The sequence below is a fragment of the Mastigoproctus giganteus genome, chromosome 12, assembly GCF_048544385.1.
Source record: "Mastigoproctus giganteus isolate SK-2022 chromosome 12, ASM4854438v1, whole genome shotgun sequence".
Taxonomy (NCBI): Eukaryota; Metazoa; Arthropoda; class Arachnida; order Uropygi; family Thelyphonidae; genus Mastigoproctus; species Mastigoproctus giganteus.
In genome coordinates this window covers 41,665,804-41,685,763 of record NC_143586.1, presented here as the reverse complement: position 1 = coordinate 41,685,763, position 19,960 = coordinate 41,665,804, and the positions used below count along the sequence as shown (strand labels likewise).

The 19,960-nt window shown below is 35.9% G+C and overlaps 1 protein-coding gene across 1 annotated transcript in view; it reads left to right on the top strand.

Annotated features, from left to right (window-relative positions):
* Positions 1 to 2,205: 2,205 nt before the first annotated feature.
* Positions 2,206 to 19,960, top strand: part of LOC150076948 (chitin deacetylase 1-like) — a 30,044-nt gene continuing 12,289 nt past the window's right edge. Inside the window, exons 1-2 of the mRNA XM_090386323.1 lie at positions 2,206 to 2,350; positions 16,509 to 16,751. Coding sequence (XP_090242449.1) covers positions 2,302 to 2,350; positions 16,509 to 16,751 — 292 coding nt within the window. The 5' untranslated portion in view covers positions 2,206 to 2,301. The remainder of the gene's footprint in view (positions 2,351 to 16,508; positions 16,752 to 19,960) is intronic.

The following is a 19,960-nucleotide window of genomic DNA, read 5'->3' as shown; positions in this document are numbered from 1 at the left end:
ATGGTATCCCATTTTTATATTCTTTCTTTTAATTTTCATATGTGCTAAATTTATCCAAATTTTAAATGCTTTTCCCTTTTATTCTATTGACTGATTTTTATATCCCATTTCTTTTAATTCTAAATGTTCTCTTAATCTTTTAGCCAGCGTGTCATTGAAAGCTGGAACAAGTTGCCCTCGCAGGTAGTTGAGGCTGACAGTTTGAATAAATTCAAAGGTCAACTGGATTGTTACCTGTGTGAGGAGGGAAGCATATAATTATAAAAATATATAAAAATACTAAGCTTACAAATAACATTCAGAAAAAGAATTAAAAAAATGGAGAATTATTTCCAACAGATAGTTTAACAGAAGCTTGGTGTTCTTACTCAAACAATGAATTCGAAAACTTTTCTTGCCACGAGAGGCGCTCTTAGAATATGCAAAAAGAAATATTTTATTTACTAACGCCATTTTATTTAATGTTTAAAGCGTATTTGTAGTAATATTGATACTAACAGTCACTTAAATTTGAAAGACTATGAGATAATTATTTTAAACTCCTTTTAATTATTTAATTAATCAATATTTAATATTTAATATTTATTGATAATAATCAATAATCAATATTTAACCAAGTATTTAATTATTGATCACTGATTTTTTTCAGTTAAAATTTTCCTGTAATCAGCTATCCAAGGAACCCACTCCCAGTTGCTGAAGCATAACATCTGAAGATTTATTTTCATTTTCCTTCTGGATTTAGAGGTCAAAGATGCGTCTTCATTCAGAAGAATTCCTCACTTAAGCTTAAATAAACCCACTACATTAAAAATAGTAGTAATAATAATAATAATAAAAAGGACGTTGTTCTTGCTTCGACTTAAACTTCTTTGTTTAAGAATTTTCTTTCAAATATCAATTTTCTTTCTTGTATTTCGGAGAACACCGATTATAGATCATTATGAATTTGTTCTCGTTGGACCATTATAAAGTTATTTACGTCTCATAAAAACAGTGTTTATCCCCAACACCGGATGCCTACGGCTTCGTGGAATGATTTCTTTAAGTAGTTCCTTGAAATCGAAATAAATAAGCAAAGATAAAATTTTTAATACGGTTGTCACCTTTTTCTTCCTTCATGTGCCAGTCCGTGCAAGCCTAAACAGAACTCCCATTTGTTTTTCCTATCAGCTTTCAACTTATCATTAAATGATATAATATTATATACTTGGTATGGTTATTTAATAATTAAAGAAAAATAAAATCTTTATCTTTTTTCAAAAATAAATAAATTGCTTTTAAGATATACAGAATAAAATGAAAAGATAGTAGTAGACCGGGTTTTAAAGGCATTTTCCGAAGTACTGTATCCATGATAATATATCTTTGGCAGTGTTCATGACATAAACCTACACAGAATTTCCAACCACCTCCAAGAAGTAGCAAATTAGTTGATTCATCACCTTACACATTCACAGTACACTCTTTAAAGGCTGGTCGAGGACAGAAAAAAAGAATCCGCCCTTCAACGTATTCAAAAAGGTGACTCAGATGTCCCAAAAATGTTCGAATGGAATATTGATAATTAGAAGCTCTGTGGGTACATTGAATTCCACATTAAACTAAAAAGCTGTTGATATTTTGAGAGTCACATTGCCTTTTGTAATTAGTGAACGTAAATACTACCATATATTTATACCGGTTCTAAGGACGCACCACTGGTACCTTTTAGGTTTAGAAAGTGCTGCTCCCTAGTGACTATTACTGTAATTTTGCATTTCCATCTGTTGTCAATTGCTCACCAGCTGTTTGCCTGCTTCAGGAGGGAGGTGGGGGTATCGTTTTAAATAACTGCAGCAAATAAGGTCAAATATTTAGTTTTCAATTCAAGCTCGGTTAGTTTTTATTGTGAATTGGAGAAAAGTATACGAATACAAATTCCTGTTTTCTTAGGTTCACTCTATAATTTTCTTCCTTGTAAACTACAGAGAACAAACTTTGTAAGAAAAATATTTACTTGGAATTAAAATACTTCTAGAGGTCCAGGATATTACTTAGTAGTGGTCGATTCTTGTCATATATTTAGATAAGAAATGCTAAAGAGGCGTTCTTGGATTATTACATAAAGAATGCAACTTCTCATTGGACAAGGAGTTAGTGACGTCACAAATACTTGTCCACTAAATAAACTATGAGCAAACTGGCGGAAAGGAGGTAAAAGTCGACCTGTTCTAGAATGCCCTTTTGTAGGCCCGTCGTATATAAGCACTCAGCAACAGTTTTTCCTTTTCGTTGTGTGAGAGAAGCGGAGGAAGAGAAATGAATTCGCTTGGACTGTTCGCAGTACTGGCAACTCTAGCATCTCATGGTAGGTGACCTTAGAAGTTGGATGTAATTTAAAAAAAAGAAAAGAAATGTTGTTGTTGTTGTCGGACCGTGTGAACTTTTTTCTTTTCTCTATGGGAATTATTGAACTCTGGAAAAAAATGGGGACTTCTGTCCAATGGTGAAAGTGATTTGTTGAATAAGAAGATTATCAGTATCATCACTCAGACCAACCAAGTGGTACTAATATAATTTGTTTTATCCCCATTTAAATCTGATTATCTCGAAGAATTCTTGCGGGGAAACAGCTATAAAACGAAATTGATTTTTCCTGATTTTTTAGGCCTATGGTTTATTAATTTTAATTCATTATTTTAATATCATTATTTTTTGACTTTCTGGAATATAGAATTTAATTGAATAGAAGATTGAAGTTCGTTTGTTGATGTTTTTTGAAGGGATTTTCACCTGCAAAAACCTAAATATTGTGAGTAAAGTAATTGTATCACAAAATTTCGTCTTGTTTAAGCTCACATCTGGGGAAATTGAGTACAGGCTAAAATTTATTTTCAAACCTTTTTGAAACTCTTTATCAGCGATTAACTGTGAAAATATGTCACGAGTTTTACCTGGCATATTTTTTTTTATTAGACAAACGAAGTTACAAAGTAGATAACTAAGTATATTAGCGATGGTCTTACGTCCCAAATACTGCTTTCCAGAATCCGGTAGTTTCGGAACTTGTTTTGCAAACTGATGTAACAAAAACTTGTTAATTTTTCCCCCTCTTGTCTAAGCGACATGGCTTCCCTGAAATAAATTAATAATGAGTGCTAGATATTTATTGAACAGAGCAGGTTTGGTTTCTTTATTTGATTTAAGGGGTGAAAACTATAGATGGATTGCTAGTATTTTAAACAGCATGGTTGATCTTATTCCTCGAACAGGAAGAAATGGAATTTGAAATTATCAAAATAGATTATGTGAATGATTTTGATTCGTTTTGGTCTTTTAGTACTTTTAGCAATTAATCTTAAGCTATTTGAACTATGAAATGGGGAAAAAAACTTATACCATCTATAAAAACGACGTTATGATGAAATTTCGGCCTACTTCCTACGTTTTGTCCTTTCAATTTGTTGTAAACAGTTATCTGTGCCACTGGTATTGAGAGCCCTCCCACAGACCTCATTTTTATTTATAGAATTTTAATATGTTCATTTGGAAACTATGTCTCATTTGAAAATTAAGCCTACGAGTGTAATTGATCATTTGGAGAATGAGGACCAATCTTACTCGCAGCATCTCGAGCTCAAGGTCGCTACCTAATGGATGCGCTAGTTCCAATATTCACAAAAAATTCTTTTGACAGATTTCGTCAACCAGTATATTTTGTTGGTGTCAGTGCGTAAACTCGTCCAAGTATCTTTGGAATCAATAACGCTATAATGCTCCATATATGCAACCGGCCCTTGAAATGACTACCATTATTTTCAACGTGGATATTTGCAGATAAGGTCAAGATGAGGTTCCTTGTCGAAGGACAATAAATTTATCATGGTATATCATTGTCTCCATACTTGCAGTCTTATGATGTGCATATAAAAGGGAAATCCAAATCCCAAAGAGTTGGCAACGGGATTGCTGGTTCTTTCTTGTAAACAAGCCTAGAGTACATTGTAGAAGTTTCTTCTATTATTCCCAAATTTTCTACGCATGCTCTGTTATTGATGAATGCCCCCTAAAAGAATTTATGACATTGAAATAAAGAGCTCTTTCTTGATTAGGATCGGTGGGACAGATTTAGCACTGGTTTATTCTTGTGGAAAAATTATAAACAAAGATGAAGAAAAGGGCAATATTTCTTGATTTTCCGAAAAGACTGGAATTCTTAATGATATCTTGCAATATGATTTAGCTTTTCATAGTAACTCCTTTTCTGCGATCCATTATTGTTAACAGAGGATAAAAACGTTGGATGGAAGAATTTCTAATCTGGATATACTAGTAACAGTCCTAGACCTCTATAAACAGAAGTTGCAGGGAAGCTTTCTTCTACAATTTTCCCTGTGTCTGAATCTTACTTATAGTGTTACATCATTCAATCTGAGTCACAGGCAACTCTGTTAATGATCTATAAATAAAGCTTCAGCTAAATTTCTCTGATGGTTCAGTGAAAACTTTCTCTTTCGTAATCCTTTAAATCTTTTGTTCAGTGAACAAAACTGATCGCAGTTTTGTTCACTGGATTTACTGAACTGCAAGCTACATCTTAATATTTGGGATACTTTTATCATTGAAGAATTTTCCACATTTTTCTAAAACATCGAAGATAGAATCCACAAAACATGCAACAAGCTCCAATGAGTATTCAGGTTAATTCTCCAGAAAATGTTAATTTGTAAATACAGATTTTCTTAGCTAAATTAGCTAAAGACGTCATTAGCCGATGCAATTGGTCATTTAATTTTAGTCTGTAAATTCTTTGGCCACTTATTCTGAGAAGATAAAGAAGTTGTTTCTCCAATAATAGAAACAACTAGCATGTCACTGAAAGGTTAAAATTACCTCACAGGGCCTAAGGATCAATAGAACACCCACGACTGTCAGCTACAGCGCACATATGGGGTAAAAATGAGCTAAAATTACTTAAAAACCTTCGTGGCCTGTTATGCTAATCGTCCCACGATTCAAATGAACCAGCAAGAACCGAAGATTTAAGTAGCATAATTAAACGCCCCTGTTCCTCTCCGTAGTCAAGCATAACTTCTTTGCTTTTATTCGTATTCTTGTTTCTTAGATGATCAGCTGCTTAACTGAGCGTGCTGACTTCCTATTGGTTCTTGATATTTTTTGTTTCTTTTCATCAAGGGGAAGACGTACGCATCTTCCTTAATGTCATGCATAAGTCAACAGTACAGAAAGTACAGAATGGAACCAATTCTGTATTATTAAATTTGTTTATCGAGGATAGACTTTAGATTGGTGTCTAGCGAGACGCATCCCATGTTGACCTGCTTACCTACTTAACTTTATTCTTATACTTGTTGACTATATGTATTTGGCCTACCCTTTCATTTTGACCTGTTACTTATTACATCCACAATGATGGCATATATTGTTCTGTTAAGTCCCCCGCTGTTAGAGACAGTTTGGACAGATCCCATCTCTTCAATGCGATGTCAATCTATCAAAAGATTTTCCACTCATATTCTAATGGAATTAAGATTATAATTACTTTTTGTTCTGTCGCATTATTTCTCTGAGTTCGTTTTTGATTTACACCACACAGATTTAATTTTCCAAGCTAATTTTATAAATTATTTTAATTTACCACTATAATTAATGTAAAGAATCCAGTTAGTAATTAATAACTCATCAACTCCTCATGACTTTTAGCATTTCATCTGTGCGAATATAATCAATTTTATTTTAATTATACGAAGGGTGTTCCGAGGCAAGGTTCAAAGGGTGAGGCAGGAAATTTATGCAAACAATAGAAAGCATCATTTCCACACGTGGTAGTAGATTAACAGTATGTGCAGCAACTAGTGACAGAGTGCTCCACAATTGTTCAGTCCGCCTTGACAGTAAAGTAGATTCGTCCCTTGTCACTTTGGAGAAGCTGGAGTTCAAATCTCATCGGAGACTGGAGGTACTCTTCAATGTCTGTTCAATCGAGGCTATAGCTAGCAGTGTTTTCAAAATATTTCTCACTCATATGGAGGGTGTAGTGTTTTCCCTCTGTGAGTTAAAAACAATTGTTTTTAAATGCAAGGGTCTAGTTGTGGACTTCCTAGGAAAGGAACAATCAATACCGATGCTACTAGATAAACTGAAAGATGATGTTCATTGGAAGAGGTTAGAGCGTCTGCAAAATGTGGGATATTTTCCCACTAAGCAGTAATTCAAGCTGTATGACTTGCAGGTTTTGACGCATCTTCCGCATTTACCATACACTAGACTCCAACCTTTCCTTTTTATTAGTATTAGCTGTTTGGGCTACTGATAAACGGAATTTCTCTTGGTAGAAATCTGCAAACGATGAAGCTGTTCTTTAAGGGTATGGCCTAACTTTACTCACATGATGTCTCGTAGTAGATTCATGCCCTAATCCACTAATAATAATGTTCCCAGACTGTCATGTCGACTACGTAGAAAAATAATGTGAACCTCTCACTGTTCTATGCGAATTATTCTAATTCTGTGTGAATAAATAAATCGACATAACTACTTTGGTCTACCTTATTTTACAAACACCCCTCGTGTTATGAGTAGACCAATAAAATTCTACGACTGAAAAATAACTTGCAAGAAAGTGACAAAATTAGTTCTTTAATTTAAGGCTTCAAAATAAGCTCGTTCTGATACTTTGGTGTATCCAGGCTTCAGTAGGCTCAGGTACAAATGGCAAAGATGGATTCTCGAGTGGATCCTATTATACTCGTAAAGCAAGAACTTGTTCTATACAAACTGAAGTCAAATTTAATAACCGTTTGTTTTTTCATATTCAACGGATTCTTCCGGTTTCCAGGATCGCAACAAAATTACTCTAAGCAAGTTTAAGCATGATTTACCCCGCATTTCTTCTAACTAATTAAGAATAAAAAATTGAAATTACTTGTTGAAATAATTATTCATCTTTTGGAAACTTAATTCTGAAACTTATTCAACACAATAATAACCGATATTACTTGGTTGCCACTGTAATGTTGTTTATTGGCATAAACAACAGTGTTGAAGGTTAGGGAAACTGGTCTTTATGAAATGTTGCACCACCAACCATAAGCTTAAGATACCCAACAACAACAACACCACAGATAACTTTTCAACTCAGTCATCCATCAATAATTCTACAATCCGTTTTATCATATAGAGAAGTCAATCGTCCATAGTTTGTTCTGTCCTTTGATGTACAGGTTCCATTTTTAACCAATTCAACCCTTGATTTCTGTAACTCTCTTTTTCTCTCCACATTCTTTTTTTAGATCTTTCTTCATCTGAAGGCTCTTATATGTTACTGGGCTTTCATTTTGCAAATCGTGTCACTATTTTGTACATTTCTCTTGAACTAATTTTTACTTTCTTATGAACTTAACATAGAACAAACTCCAGTTTACGCTCAACTCCCACCTGTACCTATAAGTTAAGTTTTCTACTGTATTTTCCAACCTGACTTCTAATGCGAGCTGCCAATGGCTTCAAGAAAAAGAACACATGTCAACGTCCCTCAATATTTCTTAAGAAAAAGGGTAATTGGGTTAGTTACCCTCCGCTGCTCGTGGAGAGACACCACGAGTTTCTGCTTCAAAGCTTGTGTGTATTGCCTGCACGCGAAGTGTTGTGACGTAACCAGTGAGCTAAGAAAGGAAACAACAACAAAACATGGCTTACAAATGTATGTGGTTGCCCCACTTTTCCCTTGCTGTGCCCAAAGAACAGGAAAGACTGGTTTGCAACATTCCGTTAGCTGTATGTCCGGTTTCTTAGACAGCCTCTGTCCTTCTTTCTCTTTCTTGCAGTGTCGACATTTCTCGTCTATCCCACTGGTTTATCACTGCAAAGGTCCCTTGTCCTATTTCAGCTTGATAGTCTGTACAAACTCCACACGATGCGGTTAGTCTACTCACAATTATGTATTCTTGCTAGGTGTGTTGGGATTCTGGTAGCTCAAGGAAGAGCATTCGCCACCATAGGTCACAGCCATTGGCCTTCCTTTCATTGTGTTTGCATGTGAGAAATGCAAAATAGCCTAAGAAAAAGAAATTACTCGTTGAAAATTTCAAATACCGGAATTTGTCTTCATGTCTAGGAAGACAACATTCCTCTGAAAGTATGCGAACAAAGCAGGTTTGGTTTCGCTAATAACAAGACGATTTAATGTTTTCTTTTTCTTTTTTTTTTAGTGGAGAAATAAAGCAGAGACTAAAAAAATCTCCATAAAAAGGAAACAAACTAGTCTTCCAACTTAATAACTGCAAAATGTTGCCTACGTACGAGTAACTCATCTCCTTGGCCCGCTGAAGGATGGGCAACTTTTCATGATGGCAGTGTAGTGATGGCATATTCGTGACAGGCTATGACCTTGAGATTAGATTACAATGCAGATATAAACTCCTGATTCCACGTTTGCAAAAGTTATTGTGGCTAACGGGTATTATTAGAAACAGCTTCATGAATGCACCTTCCAGTGATGAAATTAATATGCTTACAGGGCTGCCAAAAGCAGTGGGACGGAGGAAGAAGAAGAAGAAGAGTGAGTGGTACAGGATGGTACGATTTGGCCAGGTTGCTAAAGGGTACAGGTGGTTGCCAGTCGAAATCTCGTAGAGAAAGTCAATCTCAGTAGGTTAACTACTCTTACTCTTGTAGTTAACCTACTACTAGTAGGGTTTTAGGAGCATCAGCGACTAGGGCCACGTTGCCCCGTGTATATTGTCTGTAAGTTGCTTGAGTTCTATGGTCGATTTTCTGTTTGTCGAACGAAAAATCCGAGTTTCCGAGAGAAAAAACCACGCTGGCGTCGCTTGAGACCGACTAACTCAGCCACATTATGAATAAAGCCCATAAAAGTCCTCGTGTCATCGACGGGATTCGAACTCTGGTCTTTTCCACCCGGTGTGGGGAGGAAGGTGATTCTACCAACTGTGCTACCCACGAGGGTTCTACAAAAGTGTTTCTTGAAGTTTTATGTATAATAAATCATACCAATATATGATTTATTATGCCCGAGTTTAAATTTTATGCGTACTGCCTATAATTTGTTTAGCTAGAGGGTTGAATTGTTTCTCTCTAGGAAATAACTTTGGTTATTCGGCAAAAAAGGCTAGCTGGCTAGCCCAGACACAATGCCCAGACACGATACACTGACGTTTAACTGCCTCCAGATAAATGAGGACAATATTATGTCATGCAATGATAGAATTAATAACATAATATTGTCCTCATTACGTACTTATAAGGATTCATTACGAAATCCTTGGTCTTGCCCTAAGGTTGTTCTATTTAAGGATTCGTACTGTGTTTATTTTAAATATACTTATTTATAATAAGAACCAGGAAAAATTATTAACAGCATCTGAATGTGGGAAAAAGAAATAGATATGTTCAAAGAGTGAGTTAAATTCTTCCTTTTGAGAACCTCTTAACTGTCAACTGAAAGACTTTCGCTTTCTGGGCTTTTGTTGTTCTGTTTTCAAATAATTCTATTTTGCCCGGTTTATTTTACAAACGCTCATTTTAAACGAATATTGGTATTGACTGGAACTTGTGAGTTGGTCACTCACACAGTATCAAGACTATTCTGGATTTATTGGATGACTGTTTTCTACAACTGTAAAGGTTAAAGGGAAGGGATTTAGCTTTCGCAATGATGACTACAATGGTCTTAGTTTTTAATTCTTTTCAATGGGATCATTTCAGTTGGATTACGGAAGTAACCATAGAAGGTATTAAGGATTTTATATTGCCCAAGGTTTAGACGTAAATGAATGTCAGAAGAACTGATGAGGTCAGTGGCAGAGAAGAAAAAATGCATAAAATGATTATAAATTATCAGGCGACAAAGAAATCTTTAAGGGTGTTAAGCAAATTAAGGCAGAGAAGTTTTTGTCTAAGAATGTAAAGAAAAGCAGCAAAGAATTCGTTGCTAATGTTGATTAGGAGGAAAGAGATAAAAAAAATATTGGTCATCTCGATATGATTGGCATAACTGTTGATGGTCCTGTTCAGAGTGCCGATAAACTGAAAAAATATTCTGAATCTAAGTTCACGCGTGAATAAATCTTTAGAAATGGGGATGTCAGAAGTATATCAAGTTATAAACCCGAGCTTTATGATTTTGTGATAACTGAGAGCAAAGTAGAAGAAAAATTGTTGAAGCTGTTGAATGTTGAATCGATTAAAAGAGGTAATAAATTGAGTAATCGAAGCTTTAGCCATAATTATAAAAGAATCTTTGGTTGAGAAAGATTCCTACAGATTGGAGATGTGTAAATATCTCCCCAGTTCACAAAACGGATCAAAAGGCAAAGTGAGTAATTACAGACCTATAAACTTGACTTCTGTCCGAGGAAATTTAGGACCAAATAGACAGGAATCACAGCAAAGAGTTATTAAAGGAAATTCGTGCCTTACCAATTTTGGTTAAATTCTAAGAGGCAAAACCTGGATGGAAAAAAATTGGCATCATATACTTAGATTTAAAGCTTTAAAGACAGCTGTACAAATTGTCCTCATGTGGTATTAGGGTAAGTTACTACTATGGATAAAGGGATGGTTGAGTGACAGATGAAAGAAGTGATTATTAGTGGGCACTGCTCTTTTTTAGACTAGTGTTATTGGTGGAGACCCTCAGGATTCAGTACTGGACCTCTTATTAATTTTCAATATTTGTTAATGATATGTCTTAATGTCTTATTTGGCCGATGATACAAAATTTGGAAGGGTGGTTAATGACAAGAATCGGGGCATATTAATACAATAAATCTAAGAAAAAATTCTGCAGATGGATTAAGAAGTAGAATCGATGAACACAAGCTACTACGTGTGGATATAGGCAATCCCAGAATAACGTACCAATTGGCGGTACCAACTCAAAGTGGTGGAGAACGAAAAGATCTAAGAATAATTATACAGTCCGACTGAAGTTCACTGAGCAGGGCAGACAGCTAGGACAGATCATGCAGTTGTGAGAATGATATACAGGAATTTTGCCAGCAGGGACAAGATGGTTATTACGGTGATCGTTTCGTTATAAGAGGTGTGGCAATAAAGTTACTAGACTGCTGCAAAAAAGAGAACCGAAAGTAAAGGATCTCAAAATGGTTTCATATTTATTCAAGGTAATCACCACCTGATTGACTGCACTTATTACACCGTTCTAAAAGTTTCTGAAAAGAGTCAGTGAAGGCATCCAAAGAGATGACGTTCAGTTCGGCGGTTATGTTTTTTTTTATGTCCTCAACATACTGAAATCTCTTTCCTTTGAGGACAGTTTACATCTTGGGGGAAAAAAAAGTCCACTGGTGCTAGATCGGAGTATAGGGTGGGTGGTTGATCTGTATGATGCCATGTTTTGTCAGAAATGTCTTCACAACAAATGCAGAATTGGTGGGGCATTTCCGAATAACTCTGTCCTCATTTCGAGAGGTTGACAGACCCCCACTTCTTGGATCATCGCGAACATCCTCACGATACGACTTAAAGTTTCATCACCGTAGTTTTTAACAAGCAGTTTTTATCATTTCATACATTTCTGTTGCAGGTTTTCCCAATTAATCAAAATTTGATATTCGTTCGTTGCTCCATTGCAAAATCGTGACACGGAACGCTAACGTTACTAACGAAACTGATTATTACTTGCAACCTGTTAGCCTACTACTGAACAATCTCTGTACCACTTTCTGTTGGAGGAATTTGAACTACAACATACCACTTCCTTTTTATTTTCAAACTCATCGAACATGGCCACAACAATAAAGTTCACCTGTCCGTGAACTTTATTGCCACACCTCGTATAAGGAAATGTGTAGGTCGATTCTTGAATATTGGATTCAATATTCAAGAATCGACAAATTACACAAAGATGTTTATGTAATGCAACCGTGCAGAGAACAGCAACAAGTCTTCTACAGTCGCCATGTTACCGATGCTAGCGATGCCACTCAAGCATCACTTGAAGCTCAGTTATTTAATAGACTACAGCAGATAGGTTAGTCAGAGGCACAAAAGGTAACAGTCTTGAAACAGACTGATATAAAAGTTTCTTCCAACAATCAACTGGGTGAAAGCAAATTTTTTCTCATCTAACCTGCATCCATCCTTTTCCAGTTTAAATTTATATCCCCTTATGTGTGTCATTGAATAAAAATAAACGCTGCCATTACCATTTAGTTTGTTCAGTCTGTTTCAAGACTGTTACCTTTTGTGCCTGTGACTAACCTATCTGTCAGTACATCGGATCTCTAAATTGCATTCATTTTCGAGTCTTTTTATATGTTAGCTTGATTAAAAACTCAAAGAAGGGAAGAAACTACTCAACCTAAGCTGAGTTGTTATTATGGTAGGGTTTTAGGAGCATCAGCGACTAGGGCCATATTGCTCCGTGTATACACTTTGTAAATTGCGTGTGTTCTGTGGTCAATTTTCTATTTGCTGGACGAATAACCCGAGTTTCCGGGAGAAAACCATGCTACCCTCGTCTAAGACTATCTAGCTCAGACACATGTGAAAAAACGCCAATAAAAATTCATCACATCATCAAGGGGACTCGAACTCAAGTCTTTTCCACCCGGTGTGGGAGTTATTGTTTGTTTGTTATTTGCTTTTTAGGAGCATTAGCAACTAAGGCCATATTGCTCCGGGATATGCGGTGGTCATTCCCTGACCTTTCCGCATCCTCCGTATTTGGTGGTGACGGGCTCGAACCCCGGTCTAATCAAGAAGCGTGTGCTACGCACTGCTGCTCCTTCCCACCTGGCTACGGAGGCGCCCCCGGTGTGGGAGAGGACGGCGATTCTACCAACTGTGCAACCCACATGGGCTTTAAGCTGAGCAATTCGGCTACTGTCGATCATAGCATACTATCAAACAGGTCGATCGCAGAATACATGACACGATATAATATAGATTCATTAGTGGGTGGAAATCTGAAATCACCAAACTCAGTTGACCATTGCACCACACCTAAAGGACAAAGAAATATTTGTTTGGCAGTTGTATGTGTTCTAAGAGCGATTTACCTTTTGGTCAAGATAATACTAGGGTATATAGGCAGATTCCATCTTTGGGAATGTGAGGAAATTTTCATGTTCTAACAAGAGATCAGTAAGCATTTAGATATAAATGTTTCCCAGGTTAATAAATCAACCCGGGAAACACTAAATAGGACAAGATCAATGTCCACTAATCAGTGCGTATTTGCTACAAGTATATTTTTCTTTGCTCAAGAGTAAATAAAACTAAAATGAGTAAATATTGTGCTATTTGTTGGAAACTATTCCACAGTTGAGTGGTAGATTAAAATACTTGAGAAAGAAAACGTAAAGATTCTTGGATAAAACCATCAGTAACCTCATATATATGTCCTCATTTGTGCTACAGTATATCTTAATTACGAGTCAGGTTTGGTAAGCAATTCAGGATCAGTGTGTTACAAGTCAATGTGATCTGCCTAATTACGTCCCCTGAATAAACCATCCCTTCCCTCCAGGCACCTGTAACCAGTCTTACTGAGTACAGCCCTGTCTTTTGTCTCACCCTTCTACAGACAGCTGGGTGTGGACATAGAATGGAGTACGTGGGCAGAATCATCATTCTTTCGGTTCTTTTACAACGCAAACATATTACAGTCTCAGGTTCAGCAACACCAATTAATAATCATAGTATTTTGAGAAGGTTGCATTATCAACCGTTGACCCTTACGTCTGGCTCCCTGTCTAGGAACTTGGCATTTTTATATCTGCACTTAAAATATAAAAAGAGGTGTCACTCAAAATACTAATGCTTGTGTAGAACATCACCATCTCTTCATTAAAACTAATAGAACAAACAGATGTAAATAAACGGGTTTGATATATAAAAATTCTTCAATACACTTTTCTTAAAAGTTATTAAAAACAACTTAAAAGGATAAAATTCTCATCTGAACTAAAATCACTGATATACGAGCACCAATATTATCATCAGTGAAGATGCCGAAGTCCAGAGAGTGCGAATTGGGCGTTTCTGTTGTGGAGGAACAGCGCAAAATCTTGAAACAGTTTTAAATATATTTATCTCTTAAAGTAGTCGTATAGTGCTGTATGTCTAACAAAACAAAGAATAATTTAGTTCTTTTTTGTTTCACATCATTCTTCTTCTACAATGGATAATATTTCTGTCAAGACGGTGCACACTCGTCTCCACACATAACACGTGTGGAGTTGAGTCATACTTCAGAAAACGTTGGCACATTTGGTCCTGGATATCCACGTTAATTGGATCTCAATCCGGTGGTTACTTTCCATAAAGAGTTCTTAAGTTATCTCTGCAGCAATGCACCAAGAAAACTACGGTTCTTTAGGATGAATATTACAGCATTGTGCAATTAACGGATGCTTTTTTGGCTAAGGATGTATAGACTTCTTGGGTATAAAAATTCCTGTTGTCCAGTAAACTAGAAAATCCAACATTTTCATGACCTAATTCTCAGCGATATTTAAAGTTCAACAGTCAAACATGTGGTAATATCTTTCATACGATGATCCTAAGATGACTCTAGGTGGAGTTGAACAACACTAACCATTCATTACCCCACACAAATAAGTAGCTAAGTAGGGTGATGCCTAGTCAGTTACATCAATAGACATGAATGGATCATTGACCTCTATTTTGCAGAGAAACAAGTGTTCCTTTATTAAACAGAGAAATTATTGGGTGTACTGTATTTGGGTCTGGCGTTGTTCTGTAGTGGGCTTTTAAGATCTAATTGCCCTATGTCCATTGTTAAGAAAAATCTTTGTTCCATTTTAAAACTAAAATCCTTAGTGGCGCTTTTTCATTAATTCAGAATACGAGCTCGCTGAAACTTAATTTTCTAGTGTGATCGGATTAATAATTTTCTTCTGGTGCGCTTCCCCCAAAATTCATACTTTCTATCTTCAGGTATATAACTTATTGTTATTGTTTACGATTACTGCCAAGCCTAAGTTTCCTTGGAGACAAGGTCAACAGCCAAAAATGCAGGCTGCCATGGTCTGTGAAATGTTTTTCTGGATCTTTTTCTGGAACGACTGTCTTTACACTAAATTTATCGGCAGTTGTATGCTTGAGCGGAAATTATGTCACTCAAGTTCTAGGTCGTATAATTGGATAACAGGGAATTAGTGTGAAATATGCATGACGTTAATTGTCCTCGCAGGTAACACAGCGGTTAGGATCCTTGTCCTCCTACCTCCGGTGGAAAAGGCGCAAACCGACCAGAGAACGCACGCAATTTATGGACATAATGCACATTGGTGGATGAGGATGTTCTAGGATAACGCCAATGGGAGGATTTTTTTTTTAATTAAGCCATATGAATTGTTATAGAGTGGGTATAAAATATTACAATAAGAAAATTAAATTTTCACGCAATACAACTACTTAATAATCGACAAAGTTTCTGGATTGCACCGCGAGTCTTCACACCAGACCTAATCAACAAAGACTGGAAGCCTGAACAAACTCTATAGAACATAAAACTTTGGTTTCCACCCTGTAGAGTTTGAAACGGATGTAAAAGCTTCCAGGTGCTAGCCAAGGCAGGAGATTGAAATAATTATAATGACAATCTAGTGTTTAATTACTCCACTGAGAATCTCAAATAGAATAGCTGCGCAGGCATATAAGGGGCGTGCGCGTGGGTGGTAGATTATGTATAAAGATATGTTATGCTCCACAAACCCGGTAACAAACATCAAATTATAAAAAAATCATTTCATTATTCTATTATTATTCTTTGGGGAGTGAAAATTACTCCAAAACCAATGTTTTAACAGATATGGGATAACAGGCTCATGGAACTTTGAATTAATTGGTAGATCAAGGACCACTGAACCATTGAGCGAGTTTAAGTATCAGAAAATAATCAGAGCACAACGCATATCTGATCATGCCATTTCTCAGTCTATTGGTGCTATTAGGCTTAACCAGTCAACGAAAAAGTTAATGATCTCTGTAGCGTATCCGAAGATAATGTTTTCTGACTCTTTATGTTGCCAATTTCCTATATTAAAGTTGCTCTGATTTTTTATGTGCCACTTCCGATGTCATATAAGGTGTTTTATCAACTCTTCAACTCTCTTATTTGAATGGCTTTAATGGGTTAACCAATCTTTAGATCACTGGTAGTGAATTTTTATAAACACTGGATTTGTGATTTATGAAATAGAATAAACAAAATTAGATTCTTGTAGAAATAGCGTGACCTATTTCATGTTTTTCCTTCTTTGTGCTAAGTTAGTTTTTGTTGGTTTAAAAAATATTTTGATTGCAATGATATCGTTGGTGATCTATTCAGTAAGGTATATCAGAAAGACGTGGCCTCATTGCTAGTCAGTAGAAGGACTCAATGAAATACAGGAACAATGGAATAATTAAGGGTAGTTTATTCATTATAATTATAGACTTTTTTTTACTTTAAAATGGACTTTTATTTGTTTTCTTTCTTTTTTCTGCAGCATATGGCATATCCATAGTGAAAAGACAAGCAAATGCTGATACACAAAACGATGCGGAACTTTGCAAAGGGAGGTCCCCCAGTGAATATTTTCGACTCACAGCAGATGAGGATTGTCGAGACGTAGTGAGGTGTTCTGTGCAAGGCTTACTGGCACTCCGATGTCCTTCTGGATTAGCTTTCGACATAGTAAAACAAACATGTGATTGGAAAGCCAATGTCAAAAACTGCCAGCAACTGGAACGTAAGATTTTAACATTAATTGCCATTTTATCAGAGTATTTCGTATTTCAAAATTCTTTCCTTTGTTGATTTTAATACTAGGGATTAAAATAATCAATTTTAAGTCTCCCTAGCTATTTATCTCGGCATTGCTGTTGTTTATTTATTTTTTATTCAAAGTGATACAATGTCATGGTCACAAGCCTTCAAAAGGTAACAAAATTTTGGACCATACAGTTATTTGAGTGTCAAAAGCTTCTGTTTTGTTTGGCACCCCATAACATAAAATTTAAAAACATATAAGAGCATTAAGCTTTTGTTTTCGTTTTCTATTACCGATTTATCAAGAATCTAGTTAGTCACACCCCATCATTACACTGGTTATCATCAGTGCCACCATCGGAGGTTACTTGTTAAGTAAATCAGAAAAATTCATCTCATATAGAAAGAAAACAACAGCGGCCAAAAAAAAGTGGAATGCTATAAACAGGACGGATTTATCCATGGTGTTAAGCACATTACACACCAATGATCATAATAGGCAGACTTCTACGAATATAGCTGTGTTCTCTTTATGTTGATAGGTTAAAGGCAATAAGCAGGGAAGCACCATCTTTATTCGCAAATACGGATAGTCCAAACTTGCAGACCAACCCTGGTTATAAAACAATGATGGAATACCATTTTTTTATCTTAATTTTTGATTATCTAAGCTGGTTCCTCTTTGTGTCGTTGGTTATCTCATCTGCAGAGTCAAAAATTATTAGTTTTATTTGTAATGAAAATTGCAAAAAGAGGAAACAGCCAAAGACGCCAGGCCCTGAGGCAATTGCCTTGCCTGCCTACATGGTAACTACGCCACTGTGGTGTACCATAGAATAACGACGAAATAGGAGACAGCGAGAAACTTCGAACAGATATAAGGGACATTTATTGTATAAGAATTACTAAAAAGTTCACATTACAGAAGTCGATACAAGATGCTCTAAAATATGGTCACATGATCTCCAACGACTAAACAGGCCTGACAGCGGTGAATTATGATCGATATAAGTGCCTCGATTAGATTCTGTGGAACAAATCCCATTCTTCCACTGATTTTTAATCATTTTAATATTCGGAACACACGTTGGGTACTACTTCATTAATTTTATCCCAATTCAGTTGTTTATTTTTTCTTTTTACCGCAATACCTGAAGCTATGTTTTTATCTTGACTTAATAACACCTTCAAAAGAATATTTGAAGGTGTTATTTACTTGTTTATTCACCTGAATGGCATATTTGCTATACAGTAAGCTTGGTCCAGGTCATGGACCAAAGTGCTTCAGGTGAGCAGTTTTCAGCTAACCAAGAAGCCATGGTCGGATCCTTTCGAAGGTGAGATTTGCATCACTCATGTTTTATGCATTGCGTTATCTTTAACTTGCGCAAGAAATATTTAGGTTAAAAAGTTAAATAAATAAAAATATATATACCAGTGTTGAGTGGCGCCCTCTATTATACTATAATAAAACTAGCATTAGAAAATTCACAGTTGTTAATTAACTGCTGTCTAGATTCGAAAAATTGGCTTTTTTTGCAGGGAATTTTCTCACACGTAGAGGCAAACCGACTGTAAAATAAACAATTTATAACTACAACGTGCTGTCATCATGTGACAATTGTGGTAAATCAATAGCTGTTTCAAAAATTTCTAATCAAATAATAGTATCGTTGTATTACGATTTTTATCAACTTTTCTATGTGATTAGTTTTAAATTAGATTTATTGGTAAAGTAATTTAGAATTTTTTTTACAAAATTTCGACCAGGTTAACTCCAAGTTTAATCTAAATTAAACTGGAGATGTTTCTGATTTCTTTTACTGCATTTTATCATGGGACCGACTGATACTGTAGCTGACTGAGTCAAAAATATCCCGTCTTGCCAATTATTTTTAAAAATCATTCTGTTTTAGTATTCAAGTTCTTTTTTGTGTACGTTTTTAGTAATTAAATTAGGGGAAGCATTCTTAAAGATCGTTATTGGAAGAATGCTTTAAATATAAAAAGCAGATTACCATTAAAGTACTTTAGAAATTTTTGTAGATGCCAATAATATCTTATTGTATGATTTTAACCTATATACGTGACGCTGCTAATTTTAGATTTTAATATGTCTCTTGTCTTCAGATTAAGTTTTGATAACAGAACACCATTTTGTTCTTCATATCTCTAATTACGCGCTGGTTTCAGATTTGCTATTTCCTATTAAGGAAAGTGCATTTCTGCACCATTTGTTTTCTTTTTTCTGACCATTTCTCAACCTTATACTTCAGTCAATCCCCTTTTATGCGGGGAAAAATTCTCAACCGTTTCGTATCTCCTTTTAGCTTTTTTGTTGAGGTTCTACTTCATTTTAGTAGGTCGTCTATTCGTTCTAGGCCTCTTGGGTAGTACAGTTGGTAGGATCACTGTCCTCCCCACACCGCGTGGAAAAGACGTGAGTTCGAGTCCCGTAGATGACGGGAGGCATATTTAGGGACCTTTTTCACAACGTATCTGAGTTAGTCAGCCTCAGGCAAGAACAGCATGGTTTTTCTCCCGGAAACTCGGTTTTTCGTCCAGAAAAAACAGAAAATCGACCTCAGAATACACGCAATTTACAGATAATATACAGGGAGCATTATGGCCTTAGTCGCTGATGCTCCTAAACCCCTACTACAACAACAACAACACATTTTATCAAAGAGTTTGATGAATTTTTTTGGAGTGGGAGAAAATAACGATTCTGCAGTTAATCGATTTCATCCTCTTCAGCCAACCTAACCCATCAACAAATGGTCCAACCATTTTTAGTATTTCTTAGTTTTTCATGACTTTGATTGCACTTATGCCCAGCAGGTAAGTCTGTCTATGTACAAATATACTGCAGGCATATAAATAGACATACCTGATTTAATTTTATTTCCTCAAACTTCAGGTTTTCAAAGTTTGTCTTACACTCAGACGTCAACAAACACACACTCCCAGAGTTGCCTCATTAATCACTAATCAAAGCCATTCATAAACATGTTCTTTACAACAGTATCCTCAACCACTTCTCGTTGTATTCTGAAATATAGAGAATTCTAAAGAGTTTCTCTGTCTCCCGGTTCTTAGCATTAGGTTGACACAATGCATTTCCTGGACACCAAACACCTGTGACAGCTTTCTCAGTAAATTTTCGTGTCTGTAAACAATATTAATGCA